The sequence below is a fragment of the Ambystoma mexicanum genome, chromosome 5q, assembly GCF_040938575.1.
Source record: "Ambystoma mexicanum isolate Mex_15411 chromosome 5q, UKY_AmexF1_1, whole genome shotgun sequence".
NCBI lineage: Eukaryota > Metazoa > Chordata > Amphibia > Caudata > Ambystomatidae > Ambystoma > Ambystoma mexicanum.
In genome coordinates, this window is record NC_090933.1 from 1,194,801,335 (window position 1) to 1,194,828,396 (window position 27,062).

A 27,062-nucleotide genomic window follows, 5' to 3' on the forward strand; every position below is an offset into this window, starting at 1 on the left:
TAGGACACTCCTCTGTCAGATTGCACACATTCTATATTTGATAATAAAAGACATATTTCACAGTTACACAGTTGCTTGAAATTACATATACATGGTGTGGCTGAATTTAGCCATGTCTCTGTCCAAATCTGCTGTTTCTAAGAGCTTGCATTCAGAAATGGCACATAATTGACTTTTTAACTGATTTTTCACTTTCTGACATTGACCCAACTTTACATACATGTGTGCAGGGAGTATGGACATTAACTGATGAAGTTTCAGATTTTTAACATGCATACATTTAGAGTAATATCCACTTTTCCGCTAAAACCCCCCTGAACACGCCACCGGGTCGAAAAACCTCTTAAAATGTGGGCAGAAAAATCACAAGAATTAGGGTATCATTTATAAAATTTTCACATGTCCGCTCTATGAATGATCCATCTTTTTAAAGTTATGTTCTGGCTCCAAAGGGGTGTGGTTTCCTCTCAGCACAAGGTAGAAATACTGGTTTATCCAGTTCTGCCAAGCCAGCTTGCTCTCACAGGCAGTGCCCCTCCCCTTTCCTCAGGAGGAAGCCACTTTTTACGACCATTTACGACTCCTGCCAATAAAACCTTTGCCTGAGCCAGGACAGGGCTTTGTTCAGAGCTCCTGTAGAGCACAGGTAATTCAATTATCAGATAGATGGCATATCCTTAGTGTGAGCAGCAAAAGGGCAGATGGGTCTGGGAACACAGTTGTGACTTAAGTTTCACTCCTGATGGGGGTAGTTGCCAGGCAGAATTCAGTTCCTTAAGCCAGACTTTCAGCTAACTGTCATGTTTTTTTGTTGCTTTTTAAATGAACTTGCAATTTTACACATGCAGCTAGAATGCTGATTCTAAGTGCAAAACTATGACATTTCAACAGTTACAAAGGCATGTGACACCAAACATAGGTCACTCATTTAATCTAAACATTTTCGATTTTAGTGTCTTTAAATCCAGTGCAACTTAAACTGCTGCAATCCACAGCTCAGCCAGTCTTGTTATAAACCTTCAAGTCACTTCAGAATATCACTTTACATTGTATCCACCTCTCAGTAAGTCTTTCTTTAGCCTGCTTTGGGTTCATTCAGTTTTACACAAAAAAGTAAAATCTGGTGTGGTTTTAAAATGCCGGCTTTTGGATAGTGGTGAGTACTGGTACTGCACCCATTTTTGAGATTTAAGAAATGAATTCCCCACCATTCTAGGTTGCATTTGGCAATCAGCATTGCCATTCCCAATGGTTTCAGACTACTGTGCGGGTAGTCCAATGGTGGTTTTAAAGCGCTTTGAAGCTAACCGGCGCTACTGTTTTTCCTTTGGCAACCCATTTCCCTCATGGCAACCCGGCCTTTCATTCTCGCACTGGTGGGTGGCAAGTGAGGCAACCATTTCAGTGTGCGCACAAACTGCGCAGCTTTCCTGGATTTCGGCGCACATGTGGGTTTTCCGCCATCTTGAATTTTCTAAGCCCACAGCACCAAATGTTGTGGCATGATAGCTTAAACGTGGGTCAGGACACCCAACATTGTGGATGTCTAAGAAATTGGTAAGACAATTGAACACAACCCTTTTGAGCACTTTAGAGTAGTTCGGAAGGAGAGATACAGGGCCAAAGTTAGACACTAGGTTTGGGTCAACACTTTGCTTTTTTAGGTGAAGGATGACCGTGGCAGTTTCGAAAATGGAGGGAAAGCAAGCAGAGTCCAAGGACAGGTTGAAGAGTTCAGCGAGGCGAGAGGTCACCAAAGGGCAATAGGCCTGACTAGCTGAAGAGCAAGAGGGTCTATTACATGTATGAGATGACGTGTGGTGCATGTGCAAAGTTTCTATTTCCCTCAAATGTATATTGGGGCACCATTGAAAACACAAATCTCTGAATATGCGGCAGCAATTAAGAAACAGGATATGGCTCACAAATCATGCCAGGCATCATAGATGACTGGTTATTTTGGCACACACCACACAGAGAAAACATTAAATGGGGTGAAAGGGAAAGCAGAAGTGCAGTGGCTCATGGTCGTCCATAGTATGGACGTGGGATTAAATAGTAATCGTGAGTTAGGAATTTCCCTCCATTAAAGTGCAGATGCCTAGTGATTTGTTCTATCACTACAAGATTAGTAAAACATAGAATTAATGGGGTACCTCTTATTCCCCAGCAAGATTTGCATCAATTCTTCTTTAACAATGTCTGCCTTGTCCCATTTTGATTGTATTTGTTATAATTTCTACTATTCACCTTTTTCTTTTAATTGTTTTTTTCTTTAGTTCTTTTCAATATTTTTCGATGCAGAGTCTATTAAGGCATTGATTTTTAATTGCTGGTGCCTTGCGCAATTTTGGAATCACAAATTACATTTACAGTATTCCGATTGAAATGTATATTGAGGTTTGGTCAACCTCAAACATTTTTTTAAAAAAAATATCTTTTCTGGTGGTTTTCACAGCTCCTATTCTCAAAATGATTTGACGTCTCATTTTTGCTGGATATAACAGAAGGCTACAGGGCCACTGGAATTTGCTTGGTCATCTTTCTCGACAGAAACCATTCGTAATTCTTTTGTTTTATACTGCATTGTAGGGATACATGTAGATCGTTTGGACTAATAATGTTTATTTTGTCATGTCTTAATCATGCTGATGGTCTCATAAGAACAAGATGGTGTGACAAAATTGTGCAGATGTGTTTGTCAGCCGTGAAAAGCTAGCAATTATTATTGTGAGGGCGTTTACTGAGCGTGGACCTAGATTCGGGAACCAACAGAGAAAGAAGATTGCAACCGATCAGTACAAGGCAGCGGGGAGATCATGGTGCAGGAGTAGGGTATGCAATTTGGCAACACAGGTTCTACAAGCAACCAGGGGAGGCAACTGATTGACCTTATTTAAAATTCAGATTAGTTGTACATTCCCTTTGGATAATGGTCTGTTTATTATGTTGAAACATATATGCATCACAGGAAATGTAGATGGTGTGTTTTCAGTGTCTATGATGACTTAAAATGGTGCATTTTTACGGTTTACTACAAGTTAGTCATGAGAAAGCACACTAGTGGAGTGACAATAGTTGAACTAGAGCAAAAATATATTTCAAAATGTTTGTGCCACTGAAACTCATGACATTTTGGTCCTGGTGTAGCCTCTTATGAGTCGCCTTTGCAGTCGGCACCATAGAAAATTCTTCAGCCCACTAATTGGGCGTTTGGTTGTGCAGAACCCAATATGCAATGTTTTCTTTCCTTGTCGTAGAAAAATGTCCGGTTAATGAAGGGGCTCACAGTAGAATATATAATAGTAAGAATACAGATTAACTTGTACGATACTGCAAGCTCCCGATGTTAAAGATCACAACGCACAAGCCATTTTTATTATATGACAAAGAAAAACAGGCATTATCCAATTCGAACCTTTAGAGTGATATCAAATATTTCCAATAAGTTAAATATTGCTGGTCTACCATATACACTAGTATTGATTAACAATGCAGGCGGTTTCCATACCTCTCCTAATGTACAGAGCTCCATGATAATCCACACCGGGTTCTCCGTTATGACCCCAATCAGCTTCACAATGTGAGGGTGATCAAACTGGCGCATCGTTACTAAAAACAAACACAAACAGGAATTTCGCACAAAATATTAAAACCGTAAGATTTATATCCATCATAATTACCCTGCACTCATTAATTTATCATTTGACATTTATTGGGGTTTATTTACAAGCTTGGTTGTGGGCACACTGTGTGGTGTTTATAGTCAATACCCTGTTAAACAGCTTAACCCGCGCTAATTGACACAAACACAAAGTATAACTCCATCCAAAAAATATGGCCTACATGAATACTTATTAATGACAAATACGTGTAATAATGGCAGCAGTCAATAAGTGGTTAAATATAGAATATGAAGTAGCAGAGTGCAGGTGAGTTTAAAACCCTGCGTACATCTATCTCCCACACTCACCGACTGCTACAAGTGAACTGCCCACAATTCCTGATCCAACCCTCCATCCACTACCATTAAAGCTTGTCTCATGCGCAATCACACTCCCCACCCTTCTTCAACATAAAGCCGGATTATACAAATGTACGTACAGGAAAGAATCCAACCATGTCTGAAGGAGCACAAAAGAATAACACCAACATTAATGCACGTTAACCACCTGGAATTTCCCCAGGGTGTGGTGATTCTGAACACAATGAGTCGCAAAACGCATCTTTTCAATATCGTCCCTGTCGTCATCACCACGCGTCTCCTCCACTCCCCTCAGCTCATTGTTACTCATGCATTCGTCCTCCAGAGGATTACCCCACTCCTCCTCCTGTGCACACCTCTAACACTGAATCACAACATCAACCATCACAATATTTTCCAAATCCCACTCAACAGATACACAATAAGCTGCTCTCCACGTGTTGAAATATGCATTTGGATGAACCAACTAATACTCCTCCAATGCATTATCCTATAAGACGTCTATCCCACACTCTGTGGCACTGCAGCATGCTATGTGGTGAAGGCGGCATCGCTGTAGTTGTTGAAACTGGCATGACCAAGCCAATCCCTACTATGTCCAGGCTCTTCCTACAGTGCAGCTCTGTTAACGTGGTAGCAATGTCTTCGTTCAGCTAAAACATATGACAGGCCCTGCTGTATGATGGGGCCGAATACAAGTGTCCTAAATCAATTCATAAGCTGAGAAGCATGTTAAGGAAAGCCATTGCTATAGCGCCAATCATGTGGACTCACATGAGAGTACCATTTAACAGATGCCGGTACTGGAGCACACATCTTTTGCTTGTACTGTGTGATGTACGAGTGCCTCAGCTGAGGCATGCACAGACTTTGGGAGAAAGCCGGCAGTGCACATTATCAAGCCCCAAAAGGCCACGCCAAATAGACCCTTGATGTGCTAACACTAAGTTACAAGTCCTCCATCAGAGAACTAGGTATGTAACCAACATAGCTAGCAGCCACTCATGCACTGAAGAGCTCTGCTGCAGCAATGGCACAGAAAGAGACCTGCCTTGCCATGGAAAAGTCCCCTCAGGCTCCACTGAGCACAGCACCTGAGAAAGTCAGAGTAAGGTTTGATACGGCTCTCCCCGTGCCAACTTACATACCAAGGAAGGAGAAATGAGCGCCTGTTGTTTTTATAACTTGAGCCCTTTCTCTGTACCACAACTGTTGGCCTCCCAGAAGTCATGGCACTTCAGTTAGGTTGATAAGTGGAGTGCTCAGTCGGGCCCCTTTCTTGACTGCCATTGCCTGGCCCTTGTTGCACATGGTATTTAATAACACGCACACAATGGCCCTTTTCTCCCAGAGCAATGAGGGCCAGCATAGGGTTATGCCATTGGTGGATGTTAACACCAACGGGACACCTATTAATCCCTACTGGCAGTTTCGTGTTTTTAAAGGAGGGCAATGATGGGCAACTGCAGCACTATGCAAATATTAAAGTACTGATGTGGCCAAAACGCTCCCGGGCAGAAGGTATTTACAGATGGAACGTTAGTAAGGTTGTCCTTCATAAAAGATACGGGCCAAATGAGCAGACACTTTCATGGTGAACACAGAACAGATCAAGGGCATGTTTAGAAGATACAAATAGTCTATTAACATCGGGACAGTGGTTTGAAGCATCATTTAGACCGAGCACTGAAGAAATGTACATTTTCACAACACTTTGTAGTTGCTGGCAGTCCATACCCAGAGAAAAGCAGAGGTTTTAGCTGTATTTCCCTCAAAGACGAATCTTGGGGGCGGTGGTGAAAGAGAGGATCCCCTTTGCTAATCAGACTCTTTTGGTCTTTTCCTAATTCTAGTTGGATCCCATCATTCAGTCTTAACCAATTAGATCTCAACGACGTCTCTGTGTCTCAGAAACACCCACGTACTATTTTACATAAAGTCAACGTTAATAGCAGAGAAGTGGTTTTCTCCCTGGTTCGTCTGTTCATTTTAGTTTGCAATAAGCAATAGTGGAAAGATGCTCAGGGACACATCTGTAAATCCCGTCGCCATACTAGCAGTAACCCATATGGATTTAGAGCACAAAAGCAATGCCAGATGCTTTATCAGCCGTAATGGCAACAGAACATTGGTGCATATTGGACACTACTCTTCTCCCCAATCCCAGGGTATGCACCTTTTTCTGGGGACCCTGCCTGCCCACAGGAATGGGCTGAAGACGAGAAAGAAAAGAAGATTGAAATCCTCCATGTTCCGCCTCAGCGTCTAATGTTCTAAACAATGTAATCAGAAGCCGCATGCAAACGTGCTGCAGATGAGAGGTGGGCTAACGGCACGGAGTAGTAGTGTCTGATCGAATACTTGTAACATAGGTGCTTTTGTGTGAAAAAATAAAGGTAGTGATGCCTTTTCAATGTCCAGTCCAATATAGACAGAGCATGATATTTGGAACATTTGGAGAAGAATTTTGGCCAAGTAGTTTAGGATTACGGAGTACTATAGGGCTGATCGACATAAGGACTGTATTGTGAAGATGAGGGTGGGTAAAAAGTCGACCCCGATTATGTAAAATACGCACCATACTGGGCACAGACCTCAGTAGAATAGCTAGCCCACTGGAGAAGAATCTATGGAGGCATCATACTCTTCAAATGTTTTGTTTTTCCCAAGCTTTAGCTGCTGACTTCATAACAGAAAGTAGCCAAAAAGGAAATGCATGAATGAGATGGACACCCCTACTTTAAAATAGAAATAAAATGCATTCTCAATTAAAAAAGCTTGAGTGGAATCATATCAAAAGACGGCACAGTCTCCAATTAAACATCACAGCAAGAGAGGCAAAAAATGTTAGTGGGGGTTTGTCCTAGCGTGCTTAATCTTTGGCTCGTTCATTTCTATTTCTCTCATGGAAGGAAGTCGGTGAAAAGCTAGGTTTCTCCGAGCCTGTACATTTTTTGGAATATGGTCTGTCTCTCCCCCTGGGCTGTTTTCATTATAAACAGGAATGCAAGGGTATCAACGCAAGTGTGGGGTTAAACTCTGCAGTGTCAACAGTTGCATAGCATTAAGTGCCAGATGTTAGTTGTGACTTGGGGTGTGTGTACGTCTCTGCTTGGTACTATGAGACATCTGAATGTATTCTCACATACCATTCCCTGGGATCCAGGTGGCCAGGGAAGTGCTATCACTCTTGGATACCGACCCTGGGGGTAGACAAGCGAGGGAGGATCACCTGAGTGGAGGGTCCTTGGGTATTGGAGATAAATTGCCGATGGCGAGACATGGTATCCCCACTTTCTTAATATTGCCCTCCCTTCCATTAGCCTTTATGGGCTATTGTCACTCTTATTCCATCAACCCCTTTAAATTCCCCTGGAGTACTGGAAAGAAGAAGGGGCAACTCGGAGCAATGCAGATTTCCTCGTAAAAACCACTTTGGTACTGTGACGAAGAAGAGAGGGTTAGAGGTTTGTAGCCAGAGAGATCAGGCATGTCCCTCTAATGTGTGTACACAAGGTCAACCAATGAAAAATTATTTGTTTCAACTACAGCTCATTAACACTCAGGGAACATATAAAAGTTGCTACCCCAAGAAAACGGGGAAGTGGGAGCAGCAAGGGAAGCAGATGCGCGAGGAACACGAAAACTACAGAAGGTGCAGGAGGAGAGCAGCTGGAAGGAGCTGTGCTAAAGGGGCGAGAGGCCGAGGCGCCAACAAGGTTCCCAGGATTCCCGCTGAGAAATACAGTGCCGGACGGGGAAGAAAGGCGGAGCGCGACCGATACGGAGAGCGGAAGCAGAGCCCAGCACGAAAGCCGGTGCGTTGGAAGTAAGCATCCGGCGGGTCGGAGTTGCAGTCCGATAAGTGTTGGAGCACACTTAGATCTGGGGCATTCCGAGAGGGGCTGTTAAGCCTGATGCATATAATTTTGAATACCGAAAGTAACGAAAAGCTGCATGAAGTTGAATGCTGAAAGTCATGAACAGTCGGACACCTGTCATTTTGAAAGCTGAACATTACGAAGGGCCCGAGGTTCACCAATTGTGAAGATTGAATATGACAAAAGGGGTTAGTCAGCCCGTAGCATTGTTGTTCCGACAGTAAAAGTGGCAAAAGAGGCTGTTGAGCCTACAGAGTCAACATTTATATATCTTCCACGGACTTGGACAAATGGGGCTGTTTGAGACTATATAACAGAAACTGCATGAAGCGATTTATTCCCAAAAAGACACCTGAGGAATTAAGTGAAGTGAATAACTTAACTTTGTGAACTATTGAATATAAACAATGGCAAACCTATGGTTGTGCCACATGTAATGTGTGGACTGTGTGGTCTGACAACTGTGCTAACATCAAGATACAAATCACAAGCAAGACTTATGGTTTCTGGTTGTGTGACCTGTGATGGGTGGACCGTGAGGTCCGACACCTGCGCCTAGACTAGAAGACACTGCAAGTTTGACCAGCTGCAAGGAGGTGTAAAACATTGGTGATGAAACTAAGCAAAGGAGGGGTCAGGCAGACTCTACATTGTCGTGTGAACTCGTGAATCGGTGAGGTTGTGAACTTCAACTCTTGGAAGTAAAAAGCCTTGTGGGGAAGGGAACCCTGAGAGGTAAAGTTGGAGAATCTTTGTCTGGTGTGGGGCGTTTTGGAGTTCCAAGACCCCTAGATCTTCGTTTTGATGTGAACTCTGATACCTGCGAACCCAGAAAACTACTTTCAGAATGTGTGCAGTTCCTACTGAAAAAGGATTATAATGAACTGGGTTGAAACTGAACCAGAGAACTTTTATACACTTTTTGAACAGTTGCTTTGGAACACTGATTTTGGCTGAGAACATTCCCCTGTAGCTTTTTCTTATAGTTGTGAGGACAGCATAGGTTTTGACACAGACAGACTTTTGCTTTTGGACTTTGGTTCCTTTAGGCAGGGAAATCCCGCATAGCATAGGGTTAGTTAGGCATTATACCATCCTGATCATTCAGTAAAACTTGGTTGAATTATATCTTTGTTGTCTGTGTCATCTCTCTTGATACCATGTCTGTCTCATAGTACAAGCATGAGTATAAATCTTTACTATACAACTTGGGGTTTGTGGGCATTTGAAGCGAGTGGACCTAAAGTGCAGAGCTTTTGGCACAATGGTGGTTGGGTTAGCGTGTGTTGCATCAGCAACTATTCCATTTCTGCTACTCTTCATCAGTGGAAAGAGCTAGATATAATGTGGCGTAAAGCATTATACAAGCAACCAACACATGCTAACATTATGTTGCACCTTTCCTTAAACATACATGGCTCCTGTACAGGTGCCCCTCTATCACATCCATCTACCTCCACCTGGTTTTGACACTTTCTAACAGCTATCCTGTACGTTTACACTAAGTATCTCCATTTAACTTCATTTCTGCAGGAGACCCACTGGCCAAACCGCAAGTCACACATGCATAGCAGCAGCAACCCACTGCCAAGGAGCAGAGTTCCTAAGGGAGAAGATAAACAAGATGACTCGGATTTAGCAGCGATATCCGTTTGGCACTAAAACCATACAACAACAAAAAAATTTGGAGGAAGCTCCTTCTCCCACCTTGCACCGAAAACCTGGAACGATCTTCCGAAAAACATATGTAACACGAGAGATCACCTATTTAGAAAACTACTCAAAACCTGGCTCTTCTCCTCATAACTATAAGGAACGCCTATGGAGGCACATAGGCAGCGGTTACAATAATCAGAGAGGGAACCAATCCTCCCTATCTCCCTAGTTTAGTGAGAAATTTTGGGGATATCACTATACCGAATTTAAACATAGATAAGTTAAGATCACGAAGATTGAATATGGAGAGATCAGGAGGTAAGCATGAGGATGATATTTCAACACAGGCTTTGTCGACAGAGCAAACATAGGAAGATATGGTTCACCGACAGGGAAAGAGGTAGGAAGGAGCTGATGAATGTAAAATATACAGCACCAATACCAGAGCGGAGGATGATGCGTCCCTCAACTGGGCAAACAAAACTCCAAAATAGCTCAGATGGAAACCTCCTGCCCCATCACACATAACTAGACAGACAAACTAGAATACCAACTCAATAGAATTAGAGATGTGGAACAAAGAAATGCAAATATTAAGAGGCAAAAACCCACTAACCCAGAAACTCGCCATTCCTCATACATCTCTCACACAAACACCCACACATCCATGTCTCTTCACAGCAAACCGCACGTACTTCACAACACTGCAACAACTAAAACACATAACTCGCACCAACAGCACATAAGGACCGGCATCGATCTGATAATTCACATCCAGAGCACAGTGAAAACCAAACTGACGCTGCCAACAGGACACCACCTTTCTAAATTTTCTACTCCCACTTTACCCTACTAACCTCCAAACCCCCTTTTTTGTTTACAGATCCGCCAGAGTGCATGGGGACCAATTCCATTAGTGGCAGTGCACTGTACAAATACCTTTAACATTAACATCTTCAAGAGTGGAGCACATGCCTAGCATCACACTGCCCAAACGCAGCCTGCAGATAAGCCTAAAGATAGGTCATGCCATTCCTCATAATTGCACTCAGGCTGGACTTTAAGCCCGTTTTGCTCACCCCACTCAGTGGATGAGAGGAACAATGACTAGCACTGTACTGGTCACTGCACACTCTGCACTAGCTGCAGCAACAAGCTGGTATAGCTAGTTTTGGACCCCCCCACACTCCAACGAACAAGTTACATTCTTACCTAGTAACGTTCTTTTGATGGGATGTTCCTCCAATGTATTCCACATCTTTGACATTGATTACCACAGCTGTGCTGCTTCGGAAACCTTTTTCGGCATAGGCATCCTGCTTCGATGATGTCGATGCACTCCCTCGAGGACCTCCACCGACGGCCGACGTCACCAGATGTTATATGTAGGACGCACAACCCCCAAAGCCTCAGTTGTAGTTTTTTCCCCCAGAATGTGTGTCACCAATCTTCTGCCAGCCTTACCACAGAAAACCTTGCGGAAACGGAAGTTGCAATCGCAAAATAAATTCTGTAGCAGGGGAGGTAGGAATACGTCGGAGGAACATCCCATCGAAAGAACGTTACCAGGTAAGAAAGTAACTTGTTCTTGTAGGGGATTGTGTCCTCCGACTTATTCCACATCTCTGACAGACTCCCAAAGCAGTACCAACGTAAGGAGGTGGGAAAAGAATGTTGAGAATTTAGAATGCCCAATGAAATTGCAGAATAGAGGACTGCCTTGCCAAAGGCCAAATCTTGCCCATGCATAGAGTCCAGGGAATAATGTTTCAAAAAAGTATGGACAGAGGCCCATGTGGCCACTTCGCAAATATTGCGAATCGGAACACCCCTCTGTAGTGCAGTGGAAGCAGCCATACCCCTAGTAGAATGAGTCCGTAAACCTACAAGAGGGTCCTTCCCTACCAAACAATAACATTCAGAGATCGTCAAAATGATCCATCTAGACAAGGTCTGCTTAGAAACAGCCTGACCTAAACGCCTTCCAGCATAACCAATAAAGAGCTGATCATCCACTCTGACCCGGGACATCTGTGAGAGATAGAAACTTAAAGCTCTCCTAGGATACAACCTATGGAGCCTCTCCTCTTCCTTACCAGGATGTGGAGGAGGATAGAATGCCGGAAGAATTATCTTCTGGCTTAGATGGAATTCCGACACAGGCTTCGGAAGAAAGGAAGGCCGTACCCTAAGGACAACCCTGTCCTTATGGAACACAATGAGGGGTGGTTTGGCGGAAAGTGCCTGCAACTCACTCACTCTGCGCGCGGAAGTAACCACAACTAAAAATACAGTTTTAAACGACAACAGTCTCAATGGACAAGAATTTAAGGGATCAAACGGAGCTCCCATTAGGAACTTTAAATCCAAATCCCATCCCGGCACCTGGAAAGGCGACGGTGGAAATACATGAGTTAGCCCTTTTAGAAACTGAGAAATCAAAGGGATTTTAAAATAAGAACATTCCTCAGACGAGCGCTTAAATATGGACAGCGCTGCCAGGTACCCCTTAATGGTACCCTCATTCAGGCCTTTGTGGTCTAAAGAAAGCAAAAAAGACAAAACCGAAGGAATGGAAAATCCACATTCTGTCCCCTGCACCAGTCGCAGAACTTCCTCCAACAGCAACGGTACAGGTATTTCGTTGCGGGTCTTCTGGCCAAAAGCAACACCGCCATCACGTCCTCAGGGAGTTCCCAATCCTTATATCTCAGCCTTTCAGATACCAACGCGTGAAGGTTGAGAGACTTGACCGCTGCATGGACAACTCGACCCCCTTCCCGTGAGAGCAGATCGTCTCGGTAGGGAAGATGACGTGGAGGGCAGACGGACATGTCTAGAAGGTCCGGGTACCACGCTCTCCTGGCCCATGCCGGAGCAATGAGGATCATCCAAGAACCGAACCTCCGCAACACCTGCGGAATGACGGGGACTGGAGAGAACGCGTACAGCAGAGGGAAGGACCACTCCACTACGAACCTCCCCTAAGGCTCCTCTTGGGGGAAATTACAGCGAGCAGAATCTCTCGCACTTCCGGTTGACACTGGTGGCGAAGAGATCCACTTGTGGGGTTCCCCAAAGGGCGAAGATCTCCAAAAGAACTTCCTGAGCCAGCTCCCACTCGTGAGAGACCGTGCTCTGCCTGCACCAGATCGTACGCCACCGCGTTTTCGTCTCCGGCCAGATGAACTGCAGAGATCGAAATATCCTGCTGGATGGCCCAGAACCAGAACTGCATCGCCTCTCTGCACAGTGGGAGTGACCCTGCCCCCCCCCCCCCCTTTTTGTTGAGGTAGTGCATGGCCACTGTATTGTCCGTCATAATCAGGACATTCTTCCCCCGCACGGACAGCAGAAAAGCTTTCAGTGCTAGCCTGACAGCTCGCAGCTCTAACAGATTGATGTGGAGTCTGGACTCCGACAGAGACCAACGACCGCTGGCTGTCAGCTCGTTGGCATGAGCTCCCCAACCCGTGAGGGATGCGTCCGTCACAATCGTCACCTCCGACCATGGTTGCCAAAACGGAGCCCCTTTGAACAGATTTCCTTCGACAGCCCACCACAGAAGGTCCTGAGCGACCGAGGGCGGAATCTGAACGGGGTCCGACATCCTGCCGGAGAACTGCAACCACTGCATCTTGAGTGCCCACTGCAGAGATCTCATCCGCAGCCTGGCCTCTGGCACCAGTAGAATGCAGGATGCCATGAGGCCGAGCAATCTCAAGAACTCGAACGCCGGGAGATCCTGGGCATGTTGAAATTTGTCCACTATCTGCAGAATGTGGTGAGCCCTCACTTGGGGAGGCGAACATAGCCCCAGGGATGTGTCTAGCACTGCTCCGATGTACTGGAGCCGCTGGGTAGGTATCAAGTGGGAATTATTTAAGTTGAGGGAGAAGCCCAGCCTGTTAAGGGAGTGGTAGGTGACTGACAGATGATCCAGGACTTGATAAACCAATCGTCCAGGTAGGGGTAGACATGAATCCCCTCTTTCCTGAGATACGCTGCCACCACCACCATTAGCTTGGTGAAGACCCTCGGGGCGGAGGTCAATCCGAACGGCAGGACCCGAAACTGAAAATGCGAGTCGCCAACCGCGAACCTCAGGTACTTCCTGTGGTTGGGATGAATCGGCACATGAAAGTAAGCATCCTTGAGGTCGAGAGACACCAACCAGTCCTGAAGTTGAACGGCCTGGAGGACTTGAGAGAGAGTAACCATCTTGAACTTGTCCTTCCTGAGGAGCTTGTTGAAACCACGCAGGTCCATGATGGGTCTCAATCCCCCGTCTTTTTTCGGGATAAATAAATATGGGGAATACCATCCCTTGTTCCTCTCCGCTACAGGCACCAGTTCTATGGCGCCTTTCTCCAGCAGGGATTTGATTTCCTGCGCAAGGGAATAGTTTCTTACCTGTAACTCCATTTCTCCAGAATTGGTATCTTTCATGGATTCACATGCTTAGAATATTCCCCGTCGTCAGGCTGGGAATCCTCGGTAAGTTATATAGACATTTTCCATAGGAAAAATTCCGACACTTTTGTGTCCTATCTACGTCGTTTTGGGCCGCGCACGCCGGCGCCACTAGGACGTAGGGGTATATATAGCTCTGCCCCCGCGGCTCCCTCAGATTTCAGCCCTCAAAGTAGTATGGGGGGATCTCTGGTTTGCATGCTCAGGGGAGGCCGGAAGGGCGCATGTGAATCCATGAAAGATACCAATGCTGGAGAAATGGAGTTACAGGTAAGAAACTATTCCCTTCTCCAGCATTGGATCTTTCATGGATTCACATGCTTAGAATAGATTGTATAGCAGTATCCCCCAACATTGGAGGCGTGTATGCAAACCAACATCACAACAAGCACAGTGCCCACTTACTATGGCAACACATTACATTATAGTATGCTCACTGAAAAGACGCAACACTTTAAGGCATAGTTGCCGAAGGATGCAACCCCACTTGGGGCTTACCTTATTGGAAGAGGTGACGTAGTACTGCCCGCCCCATCTGTGTATCTTCAGCATGTTGCTGTGCGACACAGTAATGTCGGGTAAACGTATGTGGTACCGACCAGGAAGCCGCTTGGCAGATATCCCCCAGCGGAATTCCGGACCACAAAGCCATCGACGACGATGTAGATCTTGTCGAATGGGCCCTTGGACGCTTTTCTAGCGGCTTTCCGGCCTTGGAATGACAATAAGAAATGGCCGAAGACACGCATCTGGATAGTCCCTGTTTTGAAATCGCTTTTCCCCGAGCCGCAGGACCATAAGCTAGGAAGAGTTGTCTTGTGTCTCTGAAGCTTTGAGTGCAATGGAGATAAAATTTCAACGCTCTTTTCACGTCCAAAGTATGGAGGGTCTTCTCTGCCACCGACGACGGTGTTGGAAAGAATGTAGGCAGCACTATAGCAGCGTGTTTATGGAACATGGAAGGCACTTTAGGTATGAAATACGGGTTAGTGGCCAGCACGACTTTATTACTGAAAAACCTCACATACGGAGGGTCGATCACAAGAGCTTGTATTTCCGACAGGCGACGAGCCGAAGTAATGGCCACCAGGAAAGCCAATTTCCAAGACAAAAATTTTAATGATGTTGATGACATTGGTTCAAAAGGGGGTTTCATCAGGGCTGCCAGGACCAGGTTCAGACTCCAGATCGGAGGAAACTTCTTCTTGGGAGCGAAAGTTCGAAATAACCCTTTAAGGAAGTGTTTAACTAGGCGGTCACTGAACAGTGGAGTGGAATGTCTCTTCCGAGTAAATCTCGAGATGGCAGCTAGATGCACCTTTATGGATGAGACAGATAACCCGTTATTTGCCAGGAGCAACAAGTATGGTAGGAGTTGTTCCGGTGTGATCGCCCGCGGGACCAGACCTGGTTGGCCTGTGCACCATATGCAGAACCTTTTCCATTTGTATGTGTATGAAGTGTTCGTGGAAGGTGCCCTTGCGGCTTGCAAAATAGACGGCAGTCCGCTGGAATCGCTAACGCGCCAAACTCGGCGAAATCAGGGGCCAGGCCGTCAGACTGAGGTTGTCCGGGTCGTGATGCCAAACAATCCCTTTCTCCTGAGACAGAAGGTTGGGGATCTTCTGGAACCTCATTGGTTCTGCCGCTGAGAGGTGAAGTAGATCGGAGAACCACACTTGTCTGGCCCAATACGGGGCCACCAGGATCATCCGACAAGGATATCTGTGGATCCATTGCAGAGTCCGACGGATGAGAGGGAATGGGGGGAAGGCATACAGAAACATGCCCATCCACGGGAAGGAGAACGCGTCCCCTAGCGAGTCTTGTTGTGGCCACCTGCTCGCGTATTGGGAGCATTTCTTGTTGTCTCTCGTCGCAAAGAGATCGAGGGCCGGATGCCCCCATTCCGCGAAGACACGGTGCAGTTGCTGATCGTTCAGTTCCCATTCGTGTAGGCAATTCATCTCTCTGCTGAGAGCGTCTGCTTGCACATTTTTCACTCCTGGTAAGTGGAACGCCAACAGATGTATGTCGTGTTGTGGGGCCCAATGCCAGATCTCCTGGGCCTCCGTCGACAGGCTCCTGGAGCAAGTTCCTCCCTGCTTCCGTAGATAAAACATGGTTGTCGTGTTGTCCGTCATGATTCTCAGCACTGAGCCCTTTATCTGTGGCAGAAAGGATTTTAGGGCCCAACGCACCGCCCTCATCTCTAGCAGGTTGATGTGGAGGGACGACTCTTCCGATGACCAACGACCCTGAACTTGTAAGGAGTCCAGATGCGCTCCCCACCCAGTTAGAGAAGCATCCGTGACCACTGTCTTCTGGAACGCAGGCTCCAGTAAGGGCATTCCCTTCGTTAGGTGTATGGCGATTCTCCACCATTGAAGCGCCTGCATGAGCTGGCCGTTGATGGTCAACTTGTCCGACCAGCGTCCTCGACTCTGTGCTCATCGATCCGCCAAGAATTCCTGAAGAGGCCTCATGAAGAGGCGACAGTTGTCTATCAAGGGTATGCAGGACGACATGGTACCCAGCAGGGACATGTACCTTCGTACTGACACTCTGGTGTCGACCTCCCATTCCGATGCCTTTTGTTGCAGTCTGAATTCTTTCGAGGGATGGCTTCACCAGTCCCGACTGTGTGTGGAACTCCGCCCCCAAAAAGACCAAGGTCCTTGAAGGCTTCAACAAGGACTTGTCGAAGTTCACTGCGAAGCCCAAACGTTGCAGGAGGGACAGGGTGGCATCCAGGCTTTCTTGTGCCCTCTCTGGAGACAGCCCCCTCACTAGCCAATCGTCCAAATAAGGGTACACATGGTGACTTTCCTTTCTTAACCAGGCTGCTATTGGAGCCAGACATTTGGTGAACGTCCTGGGGGACGATTTTAGGCCGAACTGGAGGACCTTGAACTGATAGTGGGTTCATCTTTTGTGCCGTCGATGCATCGGGATATGGAAGTATGCGTCCTGAAGGTCTAGCGATGACAAATAATCTCCAGGTTTTATCGATCGGATCACCTCCTGAAGCGTCAGCATTTTGAATTTTAAATTCTTGAGCAGTTTGTTGAGCGCTCGTAGATCCAGAATGGGACGCCATTTTCCATTTGGTTTCTTGACGACAAAGTACCGGGAGTAAACTCCCTGTCCTTTTTCTGCCACCGGGACCAGTTCTATAGCCCCTTTCTGCAGCATAAGCGCCACCTCCTGTAGTAGTATTTGAAGGTGGGGCTGGGCAGAGAACACTGGTGGAATGTGTGGTGGCTTGCCTTTGAACTGTAGAGAATGTCCCAGATGAATCGTGTCCAAAACCCATTGGTCTGTTATGCGCTCCCACTCGTCAATGCGACGAGACACTCGGCTCCCCAGGACGCCCTGAAGCATGTCATTGTTGGCTCTTGGTTTGTTTATCTTTCGTCGACGAAGTTTAGGCCCCCCGCCGTCTGGAGGTTTGGTAATCTCTGCCTCTACGAGAAGATTGGGCCGCACGCCTGTAGCCTTGGGACGAGTAGGAGGGTCTGGTGAAACCTCGGTCTCTAGATGACCCAAACCGGGAGTTACCAGAGGCCCCTCTGAAGGGACGAAAGGAACGAAAATTCCTACCACTCTGGAGGGCTCCGAGTGACCGTGCCGTGTCAGTATCCTCTTTCATGCCCTTCAAGGCCTCATCAACTTTTTCGCCGACCTTATATTGTACCTCCGGTCTGAACGTAGTGCACTTGAGCCAGGCTTGTCTACGTAGAACTACGCCTTTATTGATTTGCTTAAAACCGGACTCGGCTAGGTCGATGGCAATGTTTATGGCGTGGTTTGAGGCCTCCTCTCCTTCTCGCACTAGCAACATTGTGGACTTTCTATGTTCCTCGGGCAAATGCTGCAAGATAGGAGCCAGTCGGTGCCACATTTCCCTGTCATACCTAGACATAATTGCTAAGGAGTTGGCTGCTTTAACTGTAGTCGCGCCGACGGACAGCACCTTCTTGCTGAAAGCGTCCTGTCTCCTGGCCTCGTTGTCTGGAGGGGTCGTGCATTTATGCTGAGACCTGGCCTTTCTCGCCGCCGTCGCCGATACCACCGACTCCGGCGAAGGTTGAGAAGTCAGGCACTTGGGAGTGGATTCCGGAGCCTTGAACTTCTTCTCCAAACGACCTTTCACTGCCGGTTCAGAGAACGGGTGCCGCATGGCCTTCAGGCTCTCTTGCCAGACATGATCCAAAATCGGGATGGCGAATATGGATTTCCTTCTCTTGCCCATATGATCAAAAGGAAAACAATCCTTTTTCTCCTTTTCCGGGACTAGGCCAAACTCCGAACACGCCTTACTCATCATGGCATGGAATGCACCCACGTCGTCAGGTGGCGATGGCTGTGCCGGGCTTCTCGGAGCTTCCATCTCCGCTTCAGAGTCCCAAGTTGGGTCCCTTGAGGGGGATAGGCACATGTCTGAACCTGATTCCTCACGGTCAGAGTCCTGTAGTTCTCCTTCTTGCAGGGTAGGGCAATCTTCCGGCGCGTGGGAAGCGGCCATAATCCTTGTCGACGAGCGAGCAGCCGGGCCCGGCTCGTCGATGAATGGCGTAGACTGTCTCCGTGTCGGGGCCCCAGGCTGGGGTATTTGTGTGTCCAAACGCTGTAAAGGTTTTTGTAGCGTATTTAGCACCTCCAAGGACAGAACCGCCTGGGGGTTCAGTAATGACGAGGTAGTAGGGATGGAACCCACCCCCAAGAGCGACATCGCGCTGGTCGGCTGCAGACCCAGATCGGTTGGGCGTGTGACCGTGTCGCGAGGAAGTCGCCTCTGGTTGAAGCAGGGCCTCCCGTGGGATGGGATCGAAAACCTCCGGTTGCCATCCCATCGACGGGACCACCGTCGACGATATGTTTCCTACCGCAGTCTGACATGTGGGAGGAGCCGCCGATGATGCAGGCGTCGACGAGCGGGTCGTCAGCGAAGCCAGTGGCGCAGGGTCTTGAGGTGTTCCTGGCGCTTTTGGAGCCGACTTGGCTGGCCGCGGCCTCTCGACTCAAGGTAGACTTAGGACGGTCTCCTGAGGAGGATTTAGATGGTTCCTTTTTCTCCTTTTTAGATGAGGAGGAAGAAGACGGCGCCTTGTGTGAAGAGGAGGAGGCCTTCGAATGTTTCTCTGAGGGTCGTTTTTCGGCCGACTCCGAGGTTCGTTTTTTCGGCAGCACGTGCCTTCTTCGTCGGGGGTTCTGACTTACTTTTTGAGGCAGTGGAGCCCACCTCCGATGCCGGGTAAGCACCCACTCTGTCATTGAGCCAATCGACCAGACGTCTTTTTCGATCTTTGGGGGTTTTCTGGGAGAAACCCTGACAGATTTCACAAGTGTCCGCCGTGTGGTGAGGATGAAGGCAGTAAATGCAGTCCATATGCCCATCCCCTTCGTACACCTTAAGGCCGCACGTAGCACACGGACGAAACAACGCCTTTCCAGACATTCTCTTGAGAAGAACAAACAGTCGCAGAAGTAGAAAGAACAACCTAACCTAATAGCAGATACGCGAGGTAATCCCACCACTTTGGAAGACGGTTGAAATCTGAGGGAACCGCGGGGGCGGAGCTATATATACCCCTACGTCCTAGTGGCGCCGGCGTGCGCGGGCCAAAACGACGTAGATAGGACACAAAAGTGTCGGAATTTTTCCTATGGAAAATGTCTATATAACTTACCGAGGATTCCCAGCCTGACGACGGGGAATATTCTAAGCATGTGAATCCATCAAAGATCCAATGATGGAGAAGGAGCGTACCCGGACTCTTCAAAGAGAGCTTCCCGGGTGGAGTGTTGTGAGGCAACTGCCGGAAAGGAAGACAGTAGCCGTGGACAATGATCTCCAGAACCCACACATCTGAAGTAATGGCACGCCATTCTACAAGATGCTGCGCCAGCCTTCCCCCAACCGGCGAACCATGGGACATGGCCTCACGACTGAGCTGAAGCGGCTGCTGCAGTGCCTGAGGGCAAAGAAGCAACTGCCCACGTGGCTTTGGCACCTCGAGTACCTTGTTTTCCACCTCTGGTACTCCTATGTTGGCCCCTTTGACTGGCAGCCCCCCCTCGATCTACCAAAGGAAGTGTAGTATCGAAAGGAACCTCCCCTCCATTGCTGTTCCCTAGGAGGAAAAGGCGGAGGTTGACGTACTGCAGCGCTCAACGACTTTGCAGCAGCTTTGGAAGTCTGCAACCTCTCAAGGCTCTCCTCAGTCTTGCTGCCAAAAAGATGGACACCATCAAAGGGCATGTTGGGAAGCCGGGACTGTACATCAGGAGCAAACCCCGACTTTCGCAACCATGCAAACCAGCACCTCACGGTGCCTGCCACCATGGACCGGCTGACACAGTCTGCCACGTCCAGACCCGACTGAACGGATTCACACATGGCATCCTTGCCATCCTGAACGAGGGCAAGAAAACCATCCCGTTCCTCCCCTTCAGGAATATGTTCAGCCGCCAAAGATACACAATTCCACAAAGTGTGCGTGAATCTTGCAAGGGCACAAATGGAGTTGGCTGCTTTTAAAGCCATACCCCCAGAAGAAAATACATTCTTCGCCCAACCGTCAAAGCGTTTGTCGTCCCTATCAGGAGGGATTGTAGGGTACGCCGGCTGCTTTGCTAGGGCCGTAGCCGCCTGTACCACCAAACTCTCCGGAGTGGGGTCGTGGACAAGTAGCAGGGGTCGCCACTGGCTGGACGGTATTTTTTCAGTAACGACTTATTTACTGCCGGAAGACTCCCCGGAGCAGTCCAAGCCACTGCCACCCTTCTTTGTAAGGCCATATGAAATGGCAACACCGGGTCAGTGGGTGGACCTTGGTCAAGGATACGCCAGGTCGTCCTGCAGAAAATCCAAAGGTAGAGCAGACCACCCCAGATACTCAGTCACCCTCGACATGAGGCGCCTGTACGAGGAGTCAGCATGTGTACCATGCTCAGGCCTGCCAAACTCAACCTCTGGGGAGGTATCAAGACCAATGGCATCATGCAAAGACTGAGACAGGTCTTCCAGCTGACCTGACAGGTCATCAGTAACCCCAGTAGGCACTTCTTCCTCAGACGCTTTGTCAACCTCTGAAATGTACTCCAAGGGTTGGAACAAGTCCACCCTGGGAGGAGGAACAGAATATGGGTCGAGTATAGGCCACACAGACTTGCTGAGCGCCTCCCTAGGAGCCTCCACAGCTCTCCGGGGCACCTCTGGCAAAAATTCCACAAAAGGCGTTGAGGGCGCCGATGGGAGTAGCGTCGACGTCGACCGAGGCGCTGACGACGACTGCTTCGAGACCCGAGCCCCGAGCGCGTCCTTCGACAGCCTCGGAGCCAGAGCCTCGAGAAATTCCCTCGACAGACATATCCTTGCGGAAGGTGTCCCATTCTGCCGGAGATGAATGCTTGGTGGGGCAAGAAACCCGCCGTCTGGCGGAGTCCTCAGACGTGGAAGGCGACAGATGATGGTGCTTCCGTGCATGCCTCGAAGAGGCCGAGGAATGGCAGGCCCCACTCCTGTAACGAGACCCCCTGGACGTACGCAGACGCGGAGAGTCGCCCTCGAATCGTCAGTCGAAAGTCCAGCAGACTTCAATTTATGGGGTTTGGAAACCCAACCCGCCGACAGCTTCTTCTTCTGCTCCCGCAAGGCCTTCGACATCAAAGACTGGCATTCGTCGCAGTCATCAGTGGCGTGGCTCTCACCGAGGCACCAGAGGCAGATGTCGTGCGGGTCCGTCAGACATCTTGGAACCGGAGTCCCGAAACTTTTTGAAGCCCGACTTCGGGGTAGGAGAAGACAAAGACATATTTTCGTTTAACACATCGATATTCGAAGAACCGATTCACAAGAGAACCGAGGTGCACCGAGATTTCGAAGCGAACACGTTCGCGGAAAAAATGGTCCTGAGGCTACATGCGTTGTGCATCCTACATATAACATCTGGTGACGTCGGCCGTCAGAGGAGGTCCTCGAGGGAGCATATCGACGTCATCGACGCAGGACACCTACGCCGAAAAAGTTTTCCAAAACAGCACAGCTGTAGTAATCAATGTCAAAGATGTGGAATACGTCCGAGGACACAATCCCCTCGAAACCACCTTACTTACACCTGCCAGTCACCACATACAGGCTATCCACACCTAAAGCCCATCTATAAAAACACCAGACGCCGATTTTTCAGATACCCGAGCTGCACAGCAACTTCACCATTAAACTAGGATACAGCAAAGACAAGCAAGAGATGTGTGCTATTCAAAACATCTGACAAAAGCATTTGAAAACCAGCATCTTCAGGTTTTCCAGATGTTCATCAGAATCCGGCAAACTCTACACCCCTGTCCGACAAACAGTCAAACTGCTGCCCTCTTGCAAATACAGGCCTGGTAGTTCATACTCCAGCTGGTATTTTTATCTGATTAGTAGAACACCACTGTATCTTGGAAGATATTGGCTTCAGCCTAAGCAAACATTCCACTGCATCACTATTCGTTGTGGTGGGAGCACATTCCATCAATTTTCATAAGAGGTTTGAACCAGAGGGATGGTCTGGCCGCTACCCGATGAGCCTCCCAGAGGGCCGATGGAGATTTTCTGGGCATGTCGCCCCCCTCTGAGACACTGCAATGTGTTGTCTCTTCGGACAACACTAGAATCGCAAACAGCACAACTGGACCACCCGTTCCAGTAGCCCTTCTCCCTGTTTGCAGAGAAAAGTTGGACTGTAATCGCTTATTTGAAACAACTTAACAGTGTACTCCAGAAAATAGTAGACCGCACGGTCATGCAGGTTCACGGTACTGTAAACATATAAGCAGGGAACTACAAGATGGTTTTGATGGCTCAACATATATTTAAAGAAGCAGAATGAGAGTATGAAGCCAATTTTTCTCTTGCTCAATACGACAAGGATAACCTCATCAATACCCTATTAAGAGGCCAATGGAGAAGGGCCCAATTCAAGCCACCCAAGATCAATCCTGGATCAGCTTACAAAACCAGAGCCACAGGTCTATATGAAGGGCTGGACGAAGTCAGAAAGATATGCAAGCCGAGAGGAAACGTTTTACTCGCCTCGCAGGGAAGTGGATTGAGGCTGCAACATAGGATGAGGGAAATTATCCGCTGAAGACTCTCCATTTGAAGCTTTGACAGATACGAAAAGAGAACAGGCCATAAGGGGGAGCCCACAGTCATGGACTGCTCTGGAAACCTGGAAGAAATAGGACGGCCAAAGGCTGGTTCCTTTCCAGAGAAGCCTGGGCCCAACAAGAAGAGCCCCATAACCAGGTAGGTAACGATATTGCCAGCCTGACAAAGGGTTAGGGGATGGGGGTTTACTTGAACTTTTGGAACTTAGCTTGATAAACAAAGCAATCCTTTGTGGGAGAGCGACACTAGATTTAAAACGTCTGTTCGTTATTCCAATATGCTGGAAAGAATCTGGAGAACCCACATACACACAAGGAGTTTTTTTCCAACTCTGAACTTGGAATGACAAGCATTTAATAAAAACACACCTAACTCAAAGTTTTGCCAGCTTCCATCGTTGCTCGACCTGCCTACTCTGACCCTGTGACGAAATACCACCTGGTGAGGGTGTGGAAGCTCTGGCTTTTTACATTTTTATTAAACATGCCAATTATGCAGGTGTTTGGGAAAATTTTCTTTTTGCGGTTTTCCCTTCATAGACATCAATAGGGCACCACAATATTTGGCTATTGTTTGTAACCTTTTCTGACTTTTGAAGGCAATTTAAGCATTTTTATTTCACTTGCCTTGCTGTGCTCATCAATTTAGGGGGAACGAGTATTGTAAAATTCTCTGTTTATTTAGCCCTGGTACATCATCTTACTGTGAAGGGTGGTAGGGTCACTGTGTCCCTGTAACTTGGCTATTTGTAACGTTGTGGTTACTTGCATGATAATGTGTCAAGGGCAAGCTGGTGGCAGTGGACACTTTTCTACCATTTTTGTTTGCATTATCCGTACCCTTTCACATTTTACCGCTTATTGCCTTTTATAGTACATATACCCTCAAATGGCCTTGCCATGAGATTACCACCTGTCTTTTGGCCATCCTGTATTTTGGCCTTCTTCCTGCCCCCACAGGGCTGGAATAGCCATATATGGTTTAAGTCCTTTCCCAGGGAATGCTCCAGCGTTCCCTTACAAAGTGCCGGTCTGTGTGTGTGGCAGGATGTGGGGTGCTAGGGCTATCTGGTCCCAGTACACATCCATGCCAAAGCGTGTCTGTAGCTGGGAAGATGTGTTGGTCAGAAGCTGCCTAGGATTGGATATCCTGTGCCGGTTTTCAATGGTGCAGATCCTTGGGCTCCGGTATGACTCCGGCTTGAATTCTGGATAAAAAGGGGACTCCTGCAGCCGATCAACAGATCGTCATTGGAGCCAAGATCCCTATGAAAAGGAGCATTCTACAGAAGACACAAAACACGCCATTGGAAGCTATGCAGCAGTGCTTTCTTCAATCGTCCTAGCAAAGCCTTGCTTTTTGCTTATCTCGGAAGGCCTTCATCAGTGCTTTGAGCCCTGGACAGGTGAGAATAACCAGTCTCAACCCCTGCTTAAGGAACCGGTCATTGGAAGTCTTTGGAAGAGTGTGGAATTATCTTGTGGGCTGACCAGCTTCTATGTGGGCTCCTGAATGCATCGATCATTGTCCCAATTTGAGTCTTGGGACACTGCAGTTCCTCGACCTGTGAAACAAGACGCCTCCCTACGGCAGTTGCAGCTCTTCAACATGAAAAGGGGGCCTTGCAGCTTTGTTTATACCATAAGGGTCAACTTCAGCCATTTCTTCAGTATGGCCATCGCTGATCCCCACCTGTATCGTGTACTGGCCGCCCTCGGGTGGTAGTCACCGGAGTGGTGGTTCTTTCTTCGGTCCAGTAGAGGTGTCCAGATACCCAGTGCCCAGAAACAATTAACAGCAGGCAGGAATTGCTGACTAGCCAGACCCAAAACTGGACACCGAAAGTGACCTCTGCACCAAAGGACCCTGGACGTCCTCCAACAGAATTAAGGTATGTGAAAAGGAGGCCCTGCAATTTCAAGAACTTCGTTGGTGGTCCCTCAGTGAATTGGAGTACAGGGGGAGAGTAAACCTACCAGTTCCTACCACCAACTACTTCCATAGGGTTTAACAAGCTTAACGTCCTTGCCCTACCTCTCCCATGCCTGAACGGAATCGTAGGATTTCTGGTTAAAGATCGTCTCTTGGACTTCTCCTAAAAAGTGGTTGGATTGGGTCTGCTAAGTACTTTACTTAAATTGTTCTCCAACTTGGAGACCCTTACAAACTGCCTGTTGGCTTTGCCAACACTTGTTCAGACTCTTAAACGACTCTCAGCCTTCTGGAGAGAACTGCATTGCCTCTAGGGTCTTAGTACCCCTCTTATTTTAGCTAGGGAAGGACTTTTTATGGTCTAGTACCTAAAACATTAAGGTATTGTATGCTGATTCTAACCTCTATTTTTGACATATTTGTTCGCTAATGTTGATTACTTACCTGGTTCTTTTTATTCACTTAATTTCTTATCCTAGAGTATTATGAAACTTATCTATCTGTATTCTTAAGTAAGGAGAAGGACACTGAGGACATGATTCAATTCCTTTGTTAAACTTATAAGTAAAAGGCCTAACTTTCCCCACCACTAAAGGGAATACCCTATCTGTCTAAAGAAACTAAAGGTGCTTGTCAGTTATCAGGAAGTGCAAAGTAAAATACCCTCTGTCCAAACTAGCTCTACCTGACCAGAACACTATATTTAACTAACATAAATGGGCCAAGAGAATGTCTCATCTTCGCCTGGTCTTTTCTTCATCTTCCAGTAGGCTTTTTATGTAAGTCTTTCTTTGTGGTAGACCTATTTCTCTGCATAATCTCCTTGGAAAGAGCAAGTTAGTTACCCCTGGTAACGTTCTTTCGACTGGATATTTCTCCGTCGTATTCCTTATCTTTGACACATTTAACTTAACTTTAACTTATTTGCATTTTTAAAGTGATCACACAGCCCGCGGGCATCAAGGCGCTGTTACAGGAATTGTTAGTTGCGTAATTTCTTTTTTTTGATGGGCTTAGTTGCGTATTTAACAGGCTTAAATACCCAGAGGTGTCTAAGCGCGGACCCGGGGATCGAACCTGTGTTGCTTCGTGTCGTCTTGCTTCCAAGGCGAACACGTTGTCGCTGAGCTATCCTCCCAGGACACATGTTGTCCAGCTTCAGCTGCTTCGGAAAATAATTTCGGCAGAGGCTACTGTGTGTCGATGGCATTGAGTCGATGTCCCTCGTAGGCCTCTGTGATGTCACTGAAAGCATATATAGCATGCACAGCAATCGTTGGCCTCAGTTCTGCTTTTACCTCCTCTGGAAAGGAAGCTGTAACAGCTCGGGAAATTCTATTGAGGGGTAGGATGGGAGGGCGATGGCAAATATGTGGGAGGAACAGCCATTCAAAAGACCGTTACCAGGGGTAAGTAACTTGTTCTCCGAATGGATTGTGTCCTCCCACGTATTGGGGTGTGTTTTCTTGCAAGCCTGTAACATTCTGATATTGTCCGAATGATCCATCTAGACAAGGTCTGTTTGGAAACAGCCTGAACTAGCTTGTGTCCTGTAAATCCAATGAGGAGTTGGTCGTCAATTTGCAACTTAGACATTCTGGAGATGTAAAAGCTTAACGCTCTCAGAGGGTCTTACCTATGAAGTCTTTCCTGTTCCTTACCAGGATGAGGTGGGGGATAGAAGGAAGGTAGAACCATTTTCTGACTCAAATCAAAGTCCAAAATGATTTTGGGTAAAAAGGAGGGTTTGACCTTTAAAACAACCCTGTCCTTGTGGAAGATGGTAAAGGGTGGCTTGCGTGAAAGTGCCTGCACCTCGTTCACTCTACGGGCTGATGTCAGGGGTACCAATAGGATTGTTTTGAAGGTTAATGACCTTAACGGACATGTGTGCAGAGGTTCAAATGGAGCACAAATCAGGAATGTTAAAACCAGATTAAGGTCCCAAAGCGGAACCTGGAAAGGAGATGAA

The 27,062-nt window shown here is 47.4% G+C and overlaps 1 protein-coding gene across 21 annotated transcripts in view; it reads right to left on the reverse strand.

Moving 5' to 3' along the window:
• Positions 1-27,062, reverse strand: part of PTK2 (protein tyrosine kinase 2) — a 1,463,565-nt gene that overhangs the window by 288,682 nt on the left and 1,147,821 nt on the right. For all 21 annotated transcript variants that reach the window (XM_069621702.1, XM_069621703.1, XM_069621697.1 and 18 more), the window contains one exon: positions 3,512-3,612. In XM_069621702.1, coding sequence (XP_069477803.1) covers positions 3,512-3,612 — 101 coding nt within the window. The remainder of the gene's footprint in view (positions 1-3,511; positions 3,613-27,062) is intronic.